This window comes from Callionymus lyra, chromosome 10 (genome assembly GCF_982586985.1).
Source record: "Callionymus lyra chromosome 10, fCalLyr1.hap1.1, whole genome shotgun sequence".
Classification (NCBI taxonomy): Eukaryota; Metazoa; Chordata; class Actinopteri; order Syngnathiformes; family Callionymidae; genus Callionymus; species Callionymus lyra.
The window spans coordinates 5,107,155-5,123,246 of NC_141827.1; the positions used below are offsets into that span (position 1 = coordinate 5,107,155).

Genomic DNA, 16,092 nt, shown 5'->3' on the forward strand with positions numbered 1-16,092 from the left:
ATATTAAAATCATTTTTTTGTTGAAGTTAAAAGTCATTTTAGAAGAAACTCTAAAATCAAACATTTGACATGTTGTTTAGAAATAAGTATATAAAAGTAAATCGTATAAGACTGTTTAAAAATACTGGATCTGAAACAGAAGGATGGTTGACTCTAAAGAGCTACAGGAGTGATGGTCTTTGAACGCTCCTGGTCATTCTTCATCCTCCTCCTCCTGGTGTTGTGTCTTTTCTTCTTTGCCAGCGGTGCTGTATTCTTGATGGTCACCTGAAACAAAGGTATTTTAACTAGGGTGACTATATTCCTTATCAATGAAAATAAAACAATCTAAAGATGCATAATGCAGTACAATACATCATAATAGTGTAGGTATAAAAGTCTTGTAACCAGATTAAGTGAGTAAGTAAGTAGCAAGGTGAGTAAGTAAGTAACTGAGTAAGTAAATGAGTTAGTAAGTAAGAAGGTTAGTAAGTAACTAAGTAAGTAAATGAGTAAGTAAGTAAGTATGTACGTAAGTAAGAAGGTTAGTAAGTAAGTAGGTAAGTAAGTAACTGAGTAAGTAAATAAGTAATTAAGTAAGTACGTAAGTAAATAAGTAAGTAAGTAAGTAACTGAGTTAGTAAATAAGTAATTAAGTATGTAAGTAAGTAACTAAGTAAGTAAATGAGTAAGTAAGTATGTACGTAAATAAGTAAGTATGTACGTAAATAAGTAATTAAGTATGTAAGTAAGTAACTAAGTAAGTAAGTCATTTATAAAGATCTTTCTAGACCAGGATCACAAGGAGCTTTGACAAACAAAAAAATACACAGTTAAAATATATACTTTAAAAGATCAAGACAACATAGATTAAATGTCTTCACTAGTCAAAGAAAGAAACCCGGAGAGCACAAGTCTACTACTGCAGCCTCACAACAATGTCTCGATAATAACAACTAGAACTATGACACTGAGCGTGGGATTCAAACCTGCATCCTTGAAAACAAGTGTACTCTACCCTCCAGGCGTGTGACACACCTGTCTTTCTACCTGAGGAACTGTCTCAAGTAAGATGACGTCATCATTTTACCTGAAGATTCTCCTGAGGCACGAGGGAGTCGAGCTCCTCACTCGCTTGACTCACGTTTCCCCCGCAATCTACTTCCTTGTTGTCGTCCGTGGTCAGGCTCTTCTTCAGGCTCCTGCACTGATCCCTCAGCTGCTCCAGCTCAAAGTCCATCTTCTGGATGAGTTCCATGTGAGCTTGTCCTTTCACCTGGTAATCATTCAGAAGAGCTTTGAGAGCTTTAATCTCATCCTGAGTCTCCTTGGCCATGGCAAACTTCATCTTCCACTCCATCAGCTCCGTCTCCCTCTCAGACAGCATGGCCAGGATGTTGTGGTAGGCCACGTTCCTAGCCCAGCTCCTCTGGAAGACCTTTTTGAAATACCAGCGTCCGTTCTCCTGCGGGTGGTTTTCCATCTCCGTCACCTGACTGTCGCCCGTTTCCTGCCTCGCTGTCACGACCTCCTGCACGTCCTCACCACTCTTCTCCTTAAAATGTTGCTCCTTAACATCTCCCTCCATCTTCTTCAGGTCACCATCATCCACTTGGACCTCGCTTTGGGGTTGACTATGAACAGCTCCATCTTTAGGAAACTGCTCCTTCTCTTGGTAATGTTCCTTCAGCTCGGCCTCTATGGAGCGCAGCTGCTCCCTCAGAGCGTTGACTTCATTCAGTGCATGATCCATGGAGCTTCTCACTGATTCTTGGTGTTTCTGGTTTGGAATCTAAACAAGAGTTCATTTAAAAATGTGCATTCTTTAAAACAAGCTTAAAATGACAATCATTTGAAGAAGAAAGTTTACATTTGTTTTATATAAATTAAAAGTGTTAGGTCACCTGATGATGGATGATGGATGATGGATGATGGATGGATGATGGATGATGGATGATGGATGATGGATGATGGATGATGGATGATGGATGATGGATGATGGATGATGGATGATGGATGATGGATGATGGATGATGATGGATGATGGATGATGGATGATGGATGATGGATAATGGATGATGGATGATGGATGATGGATGATGGATGATGGATGATGGATGATGGATGGATGATGGATGATGGATGATGGATGATGGATGATGGATGATGGATGATGGATGATGGATGATGGATGATGGATGATGGATGATGGATGATGGATGATGGATGATGGATGATGGATGATGGATGATGGATGATGGATGATGGATGATGGATGATGGATGATGGATGATGGATGATGGATGATGGATGATGGATGATGGATGGATGATGGATGATGGATGATGGATGATGGATGATGGATGATGGATGGATGATGGATGATGGATGGATGGATGGATGGATGGATGATGGATGATGGATGATGGATGATGGATGATGGATGATGGATGATGGATGATGGATGATGGATGATGGATGATGGATGATGGATGATGGATGATGGATGATGGATGATGGATGATGGATGATGGATGATGGATGATGGAAGGAAGAATGGAAGTAAGAAGGAAGGTAGGACGGACGGAATGAAGGAAGGAAGGATGGATGGATGGATGATGGAAGGAAGGAAGGAAAGAAGATAATACCTGAAGGTGTTCTTCAGACATGTTGACTTTCATATCTTTGTTGATCACAGTTCTCCCACAGTTCTTCTTTCCCATCCAGATCTGATCAGGAAGACTTTCCTGTGAGCATTTCTTCTTCAGACTCTCGTTCTCCCGCCTCAGTTGGCCGATCTCCAGGTTCCTCTGCTGTATCAGGTCAAGCTGGCCTTGTTCTTTGGCCTGGTAAACACTGAGAAGATCCTCCGTGGCCTTGCTCTCGCCCTGACCCTCCTTAGAACCTTCAATCCTGCTCTTCCATTCCTCCAGCTCGTTCTCTTTTTCAGACAACAAGGCCAGAACGTTGTTGTAAGCAATGTTCCGGGCCAATCCTTTCTGGACTGCCTTGGTCAGCAGACCTTCTTTCTTCTGAAGCATGTCCTTCAGCTCGGACACTTGGCTTATCTCCACGTGGTGGTTCTCATGGAAGCCGTTGGTCTGACTCTTGGACAGCTCAGCGTAGAGCAGCCGCTCCTTCTCCTGGAGTTGAACCTTCAGCTTGGCCTCTCTGGAGTCTCGCTGGCTGAGCTGCGTCCTCAGAGAATTGAGTTCATGGATGGCCTCAGTCAAAGCTCTTCTCAGTGTTTCATGGGATTCCTGCTTGGATTCCTGAGGAGCACAAACATCATCAACTCAACAAATAACTAATATAACTTATAGGTTAAGGATCTTCTAGTAAAAAACATTTATTATATGAAGTGACTTAAAGTTTTGTCTTTTCCTTGAAATAGATGGATGGATGGATGGATGGATGGATGGATGGATGGATGGATGGATGGATGGATGGATGGATGGATGGATGGATGGATGGATGGATGATGGATGATGGATGATGGATGATGGATGATGGATGGAGGGATGGAGGGATGGATGATGGATGGATGGATGATGGATGATGGATGATGGATGATGGATGATGGATGATGGATGATGGATGATGGATGATGGATGATGGATGGAGGGATGGATGATGGATGATGGATGATGGATGATGGATGATGGATGATGGATGATGGATGATGGATGATGGATGATGGATGATGGATGGATGATGGATGATGGATGATGGATGATGGATGATGGATGGAGGGATGGAGGGATGGAGGGATGGATGATGGATGATGGATGGATGGATGATGGATGATGGATGATGGATGATGGATGGAGGGATGGAGGGATGGAGGGATGGATGGATGGATGGATGGATGGATGATGGATGGATGGATGGATGTGGATGGATGGATGGATAAATAGATAGATAGAAGGATGAATGGATGATAGATGGATGGATGGATGGATGGATGGATGGATGGATGGATGATGGATGATGGATGATGGATGATGGATGATGGATGATGGATGATGGATGATGGATGGAGGGATGGAGGGATGGAGGGATGGAGGGATGGAGGGATGGATGGATGGATGGATGATGGATGGATGGATGGATGTGGATGGATGGATGGATAAATAGATAGATAGAAGGATGAATGGATGATAGATGGATGGATGGATGGATGGATGGATGGATGGATGGATGGATGGATGGATGGATAAATAGATAGATAGAAGGGTGAATGGATGAGAGATGGATGGATGGATGTGGATGGATGGATGATGAATCTATTGATCTAAAATGTCTTTGTAGTTGTCATATTGTCTCTATTTGATCAAATGATTTGATCGTCATCTCTCAGTATTTTCTCTTTTCAAATTCAAGTATAATCTTTTTCTAGTGACATGTTTAGACAAACATGACCAAACTATTACTGCTCGTCTTCTTTCACATATTTATTCACTCTCTACATCTTTATGTTGAAAGAACATTATTTGTGAAACACTTACAAAGTTCCTGGATTCAGGTACGACCTCCATGTTTATGCCTCTTGATAACAGATAAGTCAGCAGAAAATAACGTTTACAAACGACGCCTCTAAACAAACAACTGCTGACAGATGATCAGTTATATTGACTCAGAATAAAGCACTCGTGTCTCATGACGTCACAAAGAGAAACAGCTGTTGTTTCGATGATGTGTCGCAGAAACAGAGAGTCGAGGACGACAAAGGTTTACATGATGAGTTATTGTAGTTGAAATAAGAGAATGAATCACATGATCTCAGAAACTTTTATTGCCAAACACAACATACATTTATGTCATCAATCCCAATTAGATTACTTTATTATCATATATATATGTATATATGTATATATATACATATATATATATATATATATATATATATATATATATTAATGTTGGTTTTATCTACGAATTTTCTCATATGTCTTGTATGATGGTATCGATTCCAATAATATATGAATTAATAACAATCAAGCATTTATTTATGGTGCAGTGAAGTTAGATCAACAGTGTCATAACAAATAATATTAATAATGATAACTGGTTATAACATGTTATTTATTATTATTATTATTATTATTATTATTAATAGAAGTAGTAGTAGAAGTAGTAGAAGTAGTAATAGCAGAAGAAGTAGTAGAAGTAGAAGTAGAAGTAGAAGTAGTAGTAGAAGTAGAAGTAGAAGTAGAAGTAGTAGTAGAAGTAGAAGTAGAAGTAGAAGTAGAAGTAGTAGTAGAAGTAGAAGTAGAAGTAGAAGTAGTAGTAGAAGTAGAAGTAGAAGTAGAAGTAGAAGTAGTAGTAGAAGTAGAAGTAGAAGTAGAAGTAGAAGTAGTAGTAGAAGTAGAAGTAGAAGTAGAAGTAGAAGTAGAAGTAGAAGTAGTAGTAGTAGTAATAGTAGTAGTAGTATATTCAGTTGCCACTTGGCAATAGGCTTTACGTGATATTAGAATTTAAAACCAAGATGAATAAAACATTAAATATTAAGTCAGTATTTTTTCCAGAACTATTAAAACATTGTGTCAATCACAGGCACATATAATAATATGTATAACATGATGTGACTATTATAATATGTATAACATGATGTAACTTATTATACATATAATAATATAATAATATGATGTAACTATAAGTTTGAACACAATCTGTTTCATCAGTCAACAAGAGTGAGAACAGGCCACGCCCAGCGTCCCTGATGTCGCCATCACAACAAAACCCATCAGCCAATGGAAGCTCCTGCTGATCGAAGGAAGTCCCGCCTCACGCTTCCGTTCCTTGTGCAACGATGACCTCTGCTTTAACCAAGTTATATGAGATATAGCCAATCTACTTCCGGTGAAGGAAAATAATAATCGAATTGACAGTGTTCAGACATATATATGTTGGCTGTAAAGCATTTTATTTTGAAGGGGTAAATCGGAAGTTGGCTTCATGCCACATGTTAACTCGACGCTTCTAGAATACGTACGTAACATGTCAGGCGGCAACGTTTGTTGAACACGACCGTGTGGAGTCTTGAGTAACAACTTGTGTTTCCGCCTCACAACACTCGCCACGAGGAGCTTTAGAATCACGCCTGTTGTAGTCCGAGACCAGGTGCGGGAGCAGATCTCTCTCCTCCAACATGCTGGGCTCCGGCAGGACCGTCGCCTCCAGGCTGCTCAGGCCGGGCTCGAGGCTCTCTCCCCGGCTGAGCTCCGAGACAAGATCCGCCAGTTCTCAACCAGAAGGTACGTCCGTGAGCGGAGCTGGTTCTGGAGCCTGGACCCGAACCAGCAGCAGTGACGCAGTTCAGAATAGAAGATAAATCAATAATCGACTACAGAAGTTAAATGAAGTTTCATGTGCGTCACGATAGAACTGTATTTATACATGCATTTATAAATATAACTATTTATAAATACATTTATAATCGACACTAATATTGTATTTCTCTTCCTAATCTTTAGAGTCATTTCACTTCCAAAAAAAGCTAGTTTACTTGTTAGTTAAAGCAACAGGTTTTTATTTGAAAACTAACCAGCAAAAGTTGTGTCAATTTATCATTAACGAGACCTAAACACAACCTTGAGTCACTAGTTATAAACAAATGTACAGATGTTTTTCAACATGACAAGTAATCTTAACCTAATCGGATTAATGGAGTTAATTTTAGCTCAGTGAGGATCTTTAAACTACAGCAGGACTTTAAAAACTAACAGGTTAATAACTTCAATGATGAATAAGGGTTTTATTTTGGTACATTACTTAATGTGTACTCTGGTTTCCTCCCGATATCTACGAATATAAAGTCAATATTTAGCGACTCTTACGTTTCTAAAGACCAAAGTTTCATTCTGGCATATTTCAGAAAGTGAGTTGATTGATAAAGATAAGACAGAAATATCATTAAAATAAAAGCTTTATTGTCTAAAAAGGAAATATAAATCATTTAAAAGATTCAATAAGCATGTAATATTGTACATCCTCCTTTATTTTGAAATCTGTTTTCATTTAAACTATTTAAAAAGTATCAAGAGAGAAACATGGATCTTTTTTCTAGATATCCACATATAAAGTAGCAATAAGATGTTTTAATATGTTTATTTGTTCACGTATTTTATCCCAACGACTCGGGTCTTAGTGCTGAGAGTGACGCAGACTCACGTAGATCTGATTAAGTCTGAATGAGATCCTGCATTGTTTTGTGACGCAGGTCTGATGAAGAAACATCAGCTGGAGGTCGATGAGCTGCGACCCCTTTATATGGACTTCCAGGCCACGACACCCATGGTGACTATAAACATCATTTCATGGATTTAAACAACATTTGTATTCACCTCTATAATAGTGACTGTAATTAGAATTTCACCTTGACCCAGAGACAACACAAGGGATACCACAGACACATTTGTTTTCTGGCCTTCAGGTCACCTTTACCCAGAGACAATACAGGGGATACCACAAACAGATTTTTATACCCAGCCTTTGGGTCACCTTGACCCAGGAGAAAACACAAGAGATACCACAAACACAATTTTCCCCCAGCCTTTGGGTCACTTTGACCCAGAGAAAACACAAGGGATACCACAAAAACATTTGTTTTCAGGCCTTCGTGTCACCTTGACCCAGGAAAAAACAAAAGGGATACTACAAACACATTTGTTTTCAGGCGTTCAGGTCACCTTTACCCAGAGACAATACAGGGGATACCAGAAACACATTTTTTTTCAGGCCTTCGGGTCACCTTGACCCAGAGACAACACAAGGGATACCACAAACACAATTTTTCCCCAGCCTTTGGGTCACTTTGACCCAGAGAAAACACAAGAGATACCACACACACATTTGTTTTCAGGCCTCAGGGTCACCTTGACCCAGGAAAAAACACAAGGGATACCACAAACACATTTGTTTTCAGGACTTTGGGTCACCTTGACCCAGAGCAAAAACAAGGGATACCACAAACACGTTTTTCGATGTGTTGAAGTAATTTCATTACAGCAAATTCTCTCGCAGGTTTTGAAAATGTGTCGAGTCATTCTGAGGCTGCAGTTTGTGATGTAAACAAAGTTTGTGTACATTTTTAGCAGATTTAAAGAGTTGTGTTCACTGGTGGATCATTTATCTTTAGACGCAGGAATGATGTGTTCAAAGTTTACATCGTCATTCACTTTGTTTTGTGTATCATTTTTCTACTTTTCCTGCATAAAAATACACGACAGCCGGAGAAGAATTCCATGTATTTTGCTGATAAACTAAAAGCAAATAAAGCCGTTTCTGACCCAGATTTCTGTCTGTTCTCAGGATCCCCGGGTGTTGGACGCCATGTTGCCCTTCCAGGTCAACTACTACGGGAACCCTCACTCCAGAACGCACGCCTACGGCTGGGAGAGCGAGAGCGCCATGGAGACGGCGAGGAAGGTGAAGACGACGACGATAACAACAATATTTTTGTGTCAACGAGCAACAAAATACTTCAACAATACTGTCAACAATCTATTGTGTCCGAGCAGGAAGTAGCAGATTTGATCGGCGCCGACCCGCGAGAAATCATCTTCACCAGCGGAGCCACAGAGTCCAACAACATGGCCATCAAGGTAAACACACACACGACCTGGTTGACCTTGTGTCGTAACTATACTATGTATAACAACTTATACTATATATATATCAGGGTCGTTAGAATATTGAAACTTTTAAATTCTTTATTTTTCAAGCCTGAATTATTATCTTTTCAATACTTGTATTCAATAATTACATTTTTTCTCATTAAATAATAGAATTTTTTTTAATTATTTTTGTGTTTTTATCTTATCTTTATATCCGTTTCATTATGTTTAGAAAAAAGAAAAAGGTTTCAATCAAACGCATAAATAACAAACTACAGACTTAAATGACATCAGTTTAAACAATGTTTTTAGTTATTGTGAATAAAATGTCGAAGCACATTTTTGCCCCTTTTTTTCTTGAATGTTTATTAAAAATATACTTAATAACCTGCTACACTACTTTTTTCTTAGCACAGTTGACTTAAATTGCAGTTTTTTGTTTGAAGGAAGTTTACACGTGTGTTTTTTTAGGTATGAAAGTACATCAGTGCCATTGGAATATTTAGTGGTTGAATTTAACACTTCAACTCTGATTTAAATCAAAAATTTGATTAGTGAATAAGATATTTTGAAAAGTTTATACACAAATTAATGTTCTACACTTATAGTTGGATATTCTCATTCCAAAAATTAAAAAATAATGTATATAAATACAATAATTTCCAGCCTTTCTTTAGCTTTAATACAAACATTACCAATTAAACCTTTAGCCAATCCTTGTGACGCTATTATACCAATGTTTTTGTATTGAATTTGGAAAAAAAAATATTTTGAAAATATAAAAAAAAAATGCAATTAATTTTTTTAAAACGACTGCATATTTTCAATAAACACATTATTCAATTTAATTATTCAGAGAAAAAATGAAATGGTTTAAAAAAATGAAGTGAATGGTTGACAATATATTTTAGTATAACTGTCACTTTTTTATGTAACTTAACATTTTGGACATTTTATGTTGTTGAGTTAAAGTACAGAATATTACTTCTTTAGTTTTTAATGGATGATGGAAAAACTGTGTTCAAGAACAGTAATGAAGTAATTTTACATTGTTACTGAATTAATTTAAAGTTTAAAGTTAAATGTAAAACTTTGGTTTTGGGAAGACTTTGGTTTCTCTGTAGCTGGAGTCGTGGATGATTGAACTTCTCGTCCCTTTTCCTGCTTTTCTCCCAGTTTCCTCTTGAATGAACGATCAAAGTGAAAAATGTAAACTTGTGTGACTGCAATATTGTGGAGGATGTTGCCTTATAAGGACGTCCACCCCGACCAGTTGATTCAACAAAAAGACTCACAAGAATGTTAAAGTGTTACAAAAGAGACATATTTCAACATAAAATTAAATCTAACGTCGCACTTAAAGCTCGACCTCTGGCTGGAAGATAAAGGTCGTCGACCTCTGCTCTCTGACCTCCCCTCAGGGCGTGAGCCGCTTCTACAAGGCCAAGAAGCGTCACGTGATCACGACGCAGACGGAACACAAGTGCGTCCTGGACTCTTGTCGGATCCTGGAGGCCGAAGGATTCAAGGTCACGTACCTGCCGGTCATGACCAATGGATTGATCGATCTGGAGGTGAAATCTACAATAATGATGATCCCATTTATTTATTTTTTTATATTTTCAAAGCAAAACCTGTTGCTCAACATTTAATTTTATCAGATTTTTTGGGGAAAAATGTCAGTGTTGACATGTGACCTACTGTTGATTTAATTTGATTATAATTTGTAAATTAAAAATCACTGTTCATCTACAGAATGTTGCCATAGCAACCTGAATTGCCTTTTTTTTAAATGTAGAAAATGTCATAATGAAACATTATTTAACGAGCCTCGGGTTTGTGTCTTTGGAAGATGCTCGAAGCCTCCATCACCCCTGAGACGTCTCTGGTGTCGGTGATGACCGTCAACAATGAGATCGGGGTCACTCAGCCCATCAAGGAGATCGGTAACTATTCATTCGGCCCAATTAATTTAAAATATATGTAGTTTATTCAAATGTTTATACCTATATTTATATATATTCCACAGATATTGTTGGTCAAGTTCATGTTATTCTATTTCTCTTAGTAAAGTTCTTTCAAGTATGTGATATGATTATATATTTGTATTGATTTTTCACATATTTGCAAATACAAAACAACAATTACTAAATAAAGGAAAAACAAAAAGACATTACAAATAAAAATGAATCGATCCTCATTAAGCAAAGTCTTAAGTTTCAAACGCCTCCCTTTAATAACGTGTTTCCTGCTGCAACACAACATATCATTAGTTTTATCCATAGATTAGTTGACATTAGTTGAATAAGGCTGTCGTCTATTAATGTGGATTTCCTTGGTACACAACACTGTCTTTTGTGTCGCTGCTCAGCAATTCAAATGTATATTTAATAGAAAAAATAATAATGTAACAAAAACCTTATCAACTCAAGGTGTAGTGACTTTTTTATTGTTTTATTTTGTACTATTTTATTGCTTGACTGTTTTTACTTACTCTTATTGTGTTTCCCTTTTATTTATTAACTGTGTTTAATTCACCAAAATAATTGCTGTAAAGGGCTGCAAAAATAAAGTATAAGTACGTTTACATTTACTAAGTTGATGATTTTCTGTTTCCTTAAATCTCCACAATTGACCTAAGACATTTTTTTAGAGTAAAAACAAGTGAAAGTTTGTAATATTGTGTTCGTAAAGTTACACAGAATGTCTCCGCTTGTGTCCTCAGGTCAGATCTGTCGCTCCAAAGGAACGTTCCTTCACACGGACGGAGCTCAAGCCGTCGGAAAGATTCCACTGGACGTGTCCGACTGGAAGATCGACCTGATGTCCATCAGCGGACACAAGCTCTACGGACCTAAAGGTGAGTCCAGAATCTCAAGATGTTAATGTTAAATCAACTATATTATTATTATTATGGACTATTGCAACAGTTTGTTTTCATGTCTTAACAACAAGGATGTGTCTCGCCTGCACTTCATACAAAACTCTGCAGCCAGAATTCTGAGCCGCTCTAGTAGAAGAACTCACATTTCTCTGATCCTTCAAACTCTTCACTGGCTGCCAGTTTCTTTCAGGATCATTTTAAAATTCTGGTTCTTACTTTCAGATCTATTCATGGTCAGACATTCCATCAGTGATCTGATCCAGACTTACACCCCAGCTCGGGCTCTGAGGTCTGTGGATCAGAATCTACTGATGGTTCCTGAACGGAACGATCTCCCTCTGTGTTTGATGATCTTCTGACTCCTTCAAGAAACATCTTAAGACACTTTAATTTGTGCTTTTCCTTGATTCTCTGAGACTCTTGTGTTTGTCTCTGTGTTATCTTGATCTTTAAAGTATATATTTGATTGAGTATTGTATTGATTATTTAAGCGCTTTGTGACCCTGGTCTAGAAAATCACTCTATAACTATTACTTACTTATTTACTTACTTTAGATGCTGAAGTTATAAACACAGAAATGTCAGAAATGACAGAAAAAACACGAGGCAGTTCTTCTCTCCTGCTGAGGCTCTTTCTATTTCAGTCCGGAACATTCTCCTGCTCAAGACAAAGGGTTGATTCTGCGTCCGATCGCACATTCATATCAACTCCAAATGTTCCGCTCCGGAAACGTTTATTTTAAGCAAATCCTTTTGGATTTCTAACGTATTTGGACATAAATCACTGAACAATGTGGAGAAGCAACAACGTGGATCTCCTGACAGTTGTGAAGATGTTTTGGTCGTTCGTTGAACAATAAAAAATGAACAAAGAGACACAGATAAATCATGTTTCTCGTGTCAGGGGTCGGAGCTCTGTACGTCCGTCGCCGGCCCAGGGTTCGACTGGAGCCTCTGCAGAGCGGAGGAGGTCAAGAGCGTGGACTCCGATCCGGAACGGTTCCCACGCCTCTGGCGGTCGGTCTCGGCGCCGCCTGTAGAATCGCCCAACAAGAGATGGAGGTGAGTTTGTGTACTTTGTGCAAGTGTGTGTGTCTTTGAATATTTATGGTTGAAGTTATCGTTTGAAATGTATAACTTTGAATATTGGAATCATTTAATTCAACAATTCCTATATCGAGAGGTTGAATTTGTTTTTTATTTAATTTGTTTTTATTTAGTAAAAATGTCTTTACACTAAAAGTTTGATATTCTAATTCCAATTATTACTTTTTTTTCTTTCAAATTATTATTATTATTTTTTTTTAATTAAAAGCCTTTTGTATTTAATTTAAGATGTTGGTCTAATAGTTCCATCTGACCAGACTAATCCAGTCGAGCACCGAGCCACTTCCTATTCGCCCAAATTTGTTTTAGCTTTAGTTACAAACAGCTGAAATGTTAGTGTTACTTTGAAATTCTCCATTATGAATTGAAGTGACAGTAGATGGATTCTAATGAGAATCTTTAAAATGTATACTTTATTGAATATTGTTTTGATTGTTTAAGCGCTTTGTGACCCTGCTCTGGAAAAGCGCTATATAAATAAAAAGTACTTACTTTTACTTACTTACTTAGAAACGTCCATAAATACACGTGTTATTTCCTTTGATCTTCTGCTCAAGAAACATCTTAAGACCTTTTTATTCAGGCAGGTTTTTCCTAATCTTGTGTATTGTGTTGTCTTGGCCTTTTTGGAGTTTTTACATTTGTGGCCATCTTTAAATGTGTATTGCTTTTTTACTTACTTCTTTATATTTTCGCTTTGTTCTTTATATTTGCACTTTGTTCTTTATATTTGCACTTTGCTCTTTATATTTGCACTTTGCTCTTTATTGAACTTTGTTCTTTATTTGCACTTTGGTCTCAAAAGAAATTATTTAGAATTTTTTTTTTTCTTCTATATTTTATTACTGAAAAAACTAACAAATGCTATCTGTTAAAATTCTAATTATCTAATTCAATTATTCAATAAGAACCAATAAAATATTCTGTATTCTGATGGCACTGATATACTTCCATATTTGCTTTTTACTTTTATACTTTTTATATATGTCAGTACTTTTCCATATAATATTTGTTATTCTATGTCTGTTTCTAAGATTATAATTTTTTTCTTCTAGTACGACCACGAGCGAGTGTCGATGCTCGCCAACTGTCTCGTGCAAAAGATCACGAGTGGGATTCCTGACGTCGTCATGAATGGAGACCCGGAGCAGCGTTATCCCGGTGAGTGTTTCTGGAGTTTCTTCAAGTCGTCGAGTTGAACGGTAAACATTGTCGTCTGGTTCGGCAGGATGTGTCAATCTGTCGTTTGCGTACGTGGAGGGCGAGAGTCTGCTGATGGCGCTGAAGGATGTCGCCCTCTCCTCTGGGAGGTGAGACTCCAACTCATGAACAGACGTTTAAAAAAGGATAAATAATTGCAGCTCATAAATAACTGTTGTCTGAACAGTGCTTGTACGTCGGCGTCTCTGGAGCCCTCGTACGTCCTCAGGGCGATCGGGGCGGACGAAGACTTGGCTCACTCCTCCATCAGGTTCGAACCATCTCCACGTGAAAGAACAAAAACAACTGATGTTTCTGAGTAACGCGTCTTTTCCTGCGCCAGGTTCGGCATCGGCAGGTTCACCACAGAAGAAGAAGTGGACTACACGGCAGAGAAGTGCATCCATCAGGTGCTCAGGCTCCGAGAAATGAGGTGAGTCGACCCCAACTGACACTCCACGATGAAAGGCATGAGATGAGGATTAAAATCAAATGTAGTCTGAAGTTTTACTGAAAAAACGGTAGGAAGTAAATGTCAGTTTGATACATTTTTGGTTCTAAAATTTGGAAAATAATTCTTTAAATAATGAATTTGACAACTTGCCATTAAAAAGCCATAAAGTTACCTCTGCCAAGGAGGTTATTTAAATTCCACTATTCCTCTTTTTATCCGTTTGTCAGATCTGAAAATGGAGGAAAATATATTTAAATTTCAGAGATTACATTTGAGTATTTTTACAAACGTCCATCTAGAACCAGGAAGATTGATTAGAAGAAGGCGCTAGTCATTAAGATCAATGATTTTTTTAAATGCAAAAAAATTGCATTAGTTTTATATGTGAAATAAATTGTCAAAAAGTGCTTCACAATAGTTCAAAGTAAACAAATAAAAATATGATTAATCAAACATTAGAGCTTTAAAAATACTGAAACCATTCCCAGTTGTATATTTATCCAAAATAAAAGCATCATATGTAAGAATGTGTGTAAAAGAGCTGCTTGGCGGTGGGCTGCACTCTCTGAGTGCTTTTGCTACATTTTGGTTTAGTGGGTTTAGTGAATCTGAGAGTGTTTCCATATTCAACAAGCGATCAATGCCTGCTGTGTTTCTCCTCAGTCCTCTGTGGGAGATGGTCCAGGAGGGAATCGACCTGAAGAGCATCAAATGGACGCAGCATTAGGCTCCTCCCCCTCACGCCGCCCTGACTTCTCCTGGAATGAACTCACTTTGTCCTCCGTAAACAAACACGCACAAACTTCCCGTCAGACTTGAAGTCTGCATGTCGTAGTATCTCTCGCCGGTCCAACCTTCTCTGGACAGAGAATGTTTTGCCAGTTACTCTTTATCCGTCAATGAGAGAAACATGTAAATAACTCCAACATGTTGCTTTTTTTTTTTTCTTCCTTAGCTTGATGACAGCGACCTCAACAAGGAACTATCCTACTTTATATTATTAACCCTTACAGACGCCCGGGTTCTTTGTGTTCGCATCGAAAATCATGTTTAATTGACTCCATTCGTCCGCTTGAGTCTACATATCCTGGTCAATGCAAGGTCTGGTCCAGATGTCTTCCTCCTTGTCAAGCAGATTCCAGACTCGTTTACCTCATCCTTTTGCTCCATTACTTTGTAAATTCACACTATGATAAATGCTGCCGCACATCATATCCTAAATTTTAATTAAAAAAGTCATAAAAGGACATTCAAATTCACAGTTCAAATGTATTTACATGGTAACAAAGAGACCAATACATGTGAATAATTGGATCATATTTACTCTTATTCCTGTTAAATAATATCAATAAACTGATGTTTGAGGACAAAAACAGTTGAAATAAGAAGAAACAGAAGAAACTACGACACCAAGTTGAATTTTGAGTCACTGACGAGGAATTCTTCAAGTCTGTTGTTCATTGAAACGCCTCCGATTGTATGTCACGGAGCTTTTGTTCTTCCTACGTAAACGTCCGGCGTTCTCGCAGCAAACGCACACGAAGGTATTTGCAAGTCATGGTCGTGTCGACACGTTCAGTCGCAGCAGTTCGTCATCGGATGTTTATTTAACCTCACAGATGTTCGCGTTCTTCATCATTGCTATATATATAAATAAAAATAACTATTCCAAACCAACGTGTTTGTTTCGTCTATATTTTTACTGATTTTTGACACATTGTGTGCTGTTTGTGTGACAAACGTCCTTAAAATATATATTTAAAAAATACAAAACTCAGTTATTTATTTCAATAAAACCTTAACATAGAAAAACAAGCGGATTCCATTTCTTTGTACAGAGCTGTCAAGGA

The 16,092-nt window shown here is 37.9% G+C and overlaps 2 protein-coding genes across 2 annotated transcripts; one reads left to right on the forward strand and one right to left on the reverse strand.

The window, feature by feature from the left end:
* Positions 1 to 125: 125 nt before the first annotated feature.
* Positions 126 to 4,579, reverse strand: LOC148069987 (uncharacterized). Its single transcript, XM_087801346.1, has 4 exons — positions 4,488 to 4,579; positions 2,628 to 3,251; positions 1,070 to 1,771; positions 126 to 267 (listed from the first exon to the last, which is right to left on the reverse strand). The coding sequence occupies exons 1-4, from the start codon at positions 4,515 to 4,517 to the stop codon at positions 154 to 156; spliced, it is 1,470 nt and encodes a 489-aa protein (XP_087657472.1). The 5' UTR covers positions 4,518 to 4,579; the 3' UTR covers positions 126 to 153.
* Positions 4,580 to 5,968: 1,389 nt separating this feature from the next.
* Positions 5,969 to 15,919, forward strand: nfs1 (NFS1 cysteine desulfurase). The gene is made up of 13 exons (XM_087801202.1): positions 5,969 to 6,236; positions 7,202 to 7,278; positions 8,293 to 8,409; positions 8,502 to 8,585; positions 10,019 to 10,171; positions 10,450 to 10,543; positions 11,323 to 11,457; positions 12,386 to 12,543; positions 13,644 to 13,749; positions 13,817 to 13,898; positions 13,976 to 14,059; positions 14,132 to 14,221; positions 14,906 to 15,919. The coding sequence occupies exons 1-13, from the start codon at positions 6,131 to 6,133 to the stop codon at positions 14,967 to 14,969; spliced, it is 1,350 nt and encodes a 449-aa protein (XP_087657328.1). The 5' UTR covers positions 5,969 to 6,130; the 3' UTR covers positions 14,970 to 15,919.
* Positions 15,920 to 16,092: the final 173 nt, after the last annotated feature.

What these genes read in the sequence shown, in the direction of transcription:
- LOC148069987 (XM_087801346.1), bottom strand. Translation starts at nt 4,517, where the DNA reads ATGGAGGTCGTACCTGAATCCAGGAACTTT. An exon ending in TACCTGAATCCAGGAACTTT is followed by an intron (nt 3,252 to 4,487) that starts GTAAGTGTTTCA and finishes TGTGCTCCTCAG; the next exon opens with GAATCCAAGCAGGAATCCCA. An exon ending in TGTCTGAAGAACACCTTCAG is followed by an intron (nt 1,772 to 2,627) that starts GTATTATCTTCT and finishes ACTCTTGTTTAG; the next exon opens with ATTCCAAACCAGAAACACCA.
- nfs1 (XM_087801202.1), top strand. Translation starts at nt 6,131, where the DNA reads ATGCTGGGCTCCGGCAGGACCGTCGCCTCCAGGCTGCTCAGGCCGGGC. An exon ending in CGCCAGTTCTCAACCAGAAG is followed by an intron (nt 6,237 to 7,201) that starts GTACGTCCGTGA and finishes TTTGTGACGCAG; the next exon opens with GTCTGATGAAGAAACATCAG. An exon ending in TTGGCTCACTCCTCCATCAG is followed by an intron (nt 14,060 to 14,131) that starts GTTCGAACCATC and finishes TTCCTGCGCCAG; the next exon opens with GTTCGGCATCGGCAGGTTCA.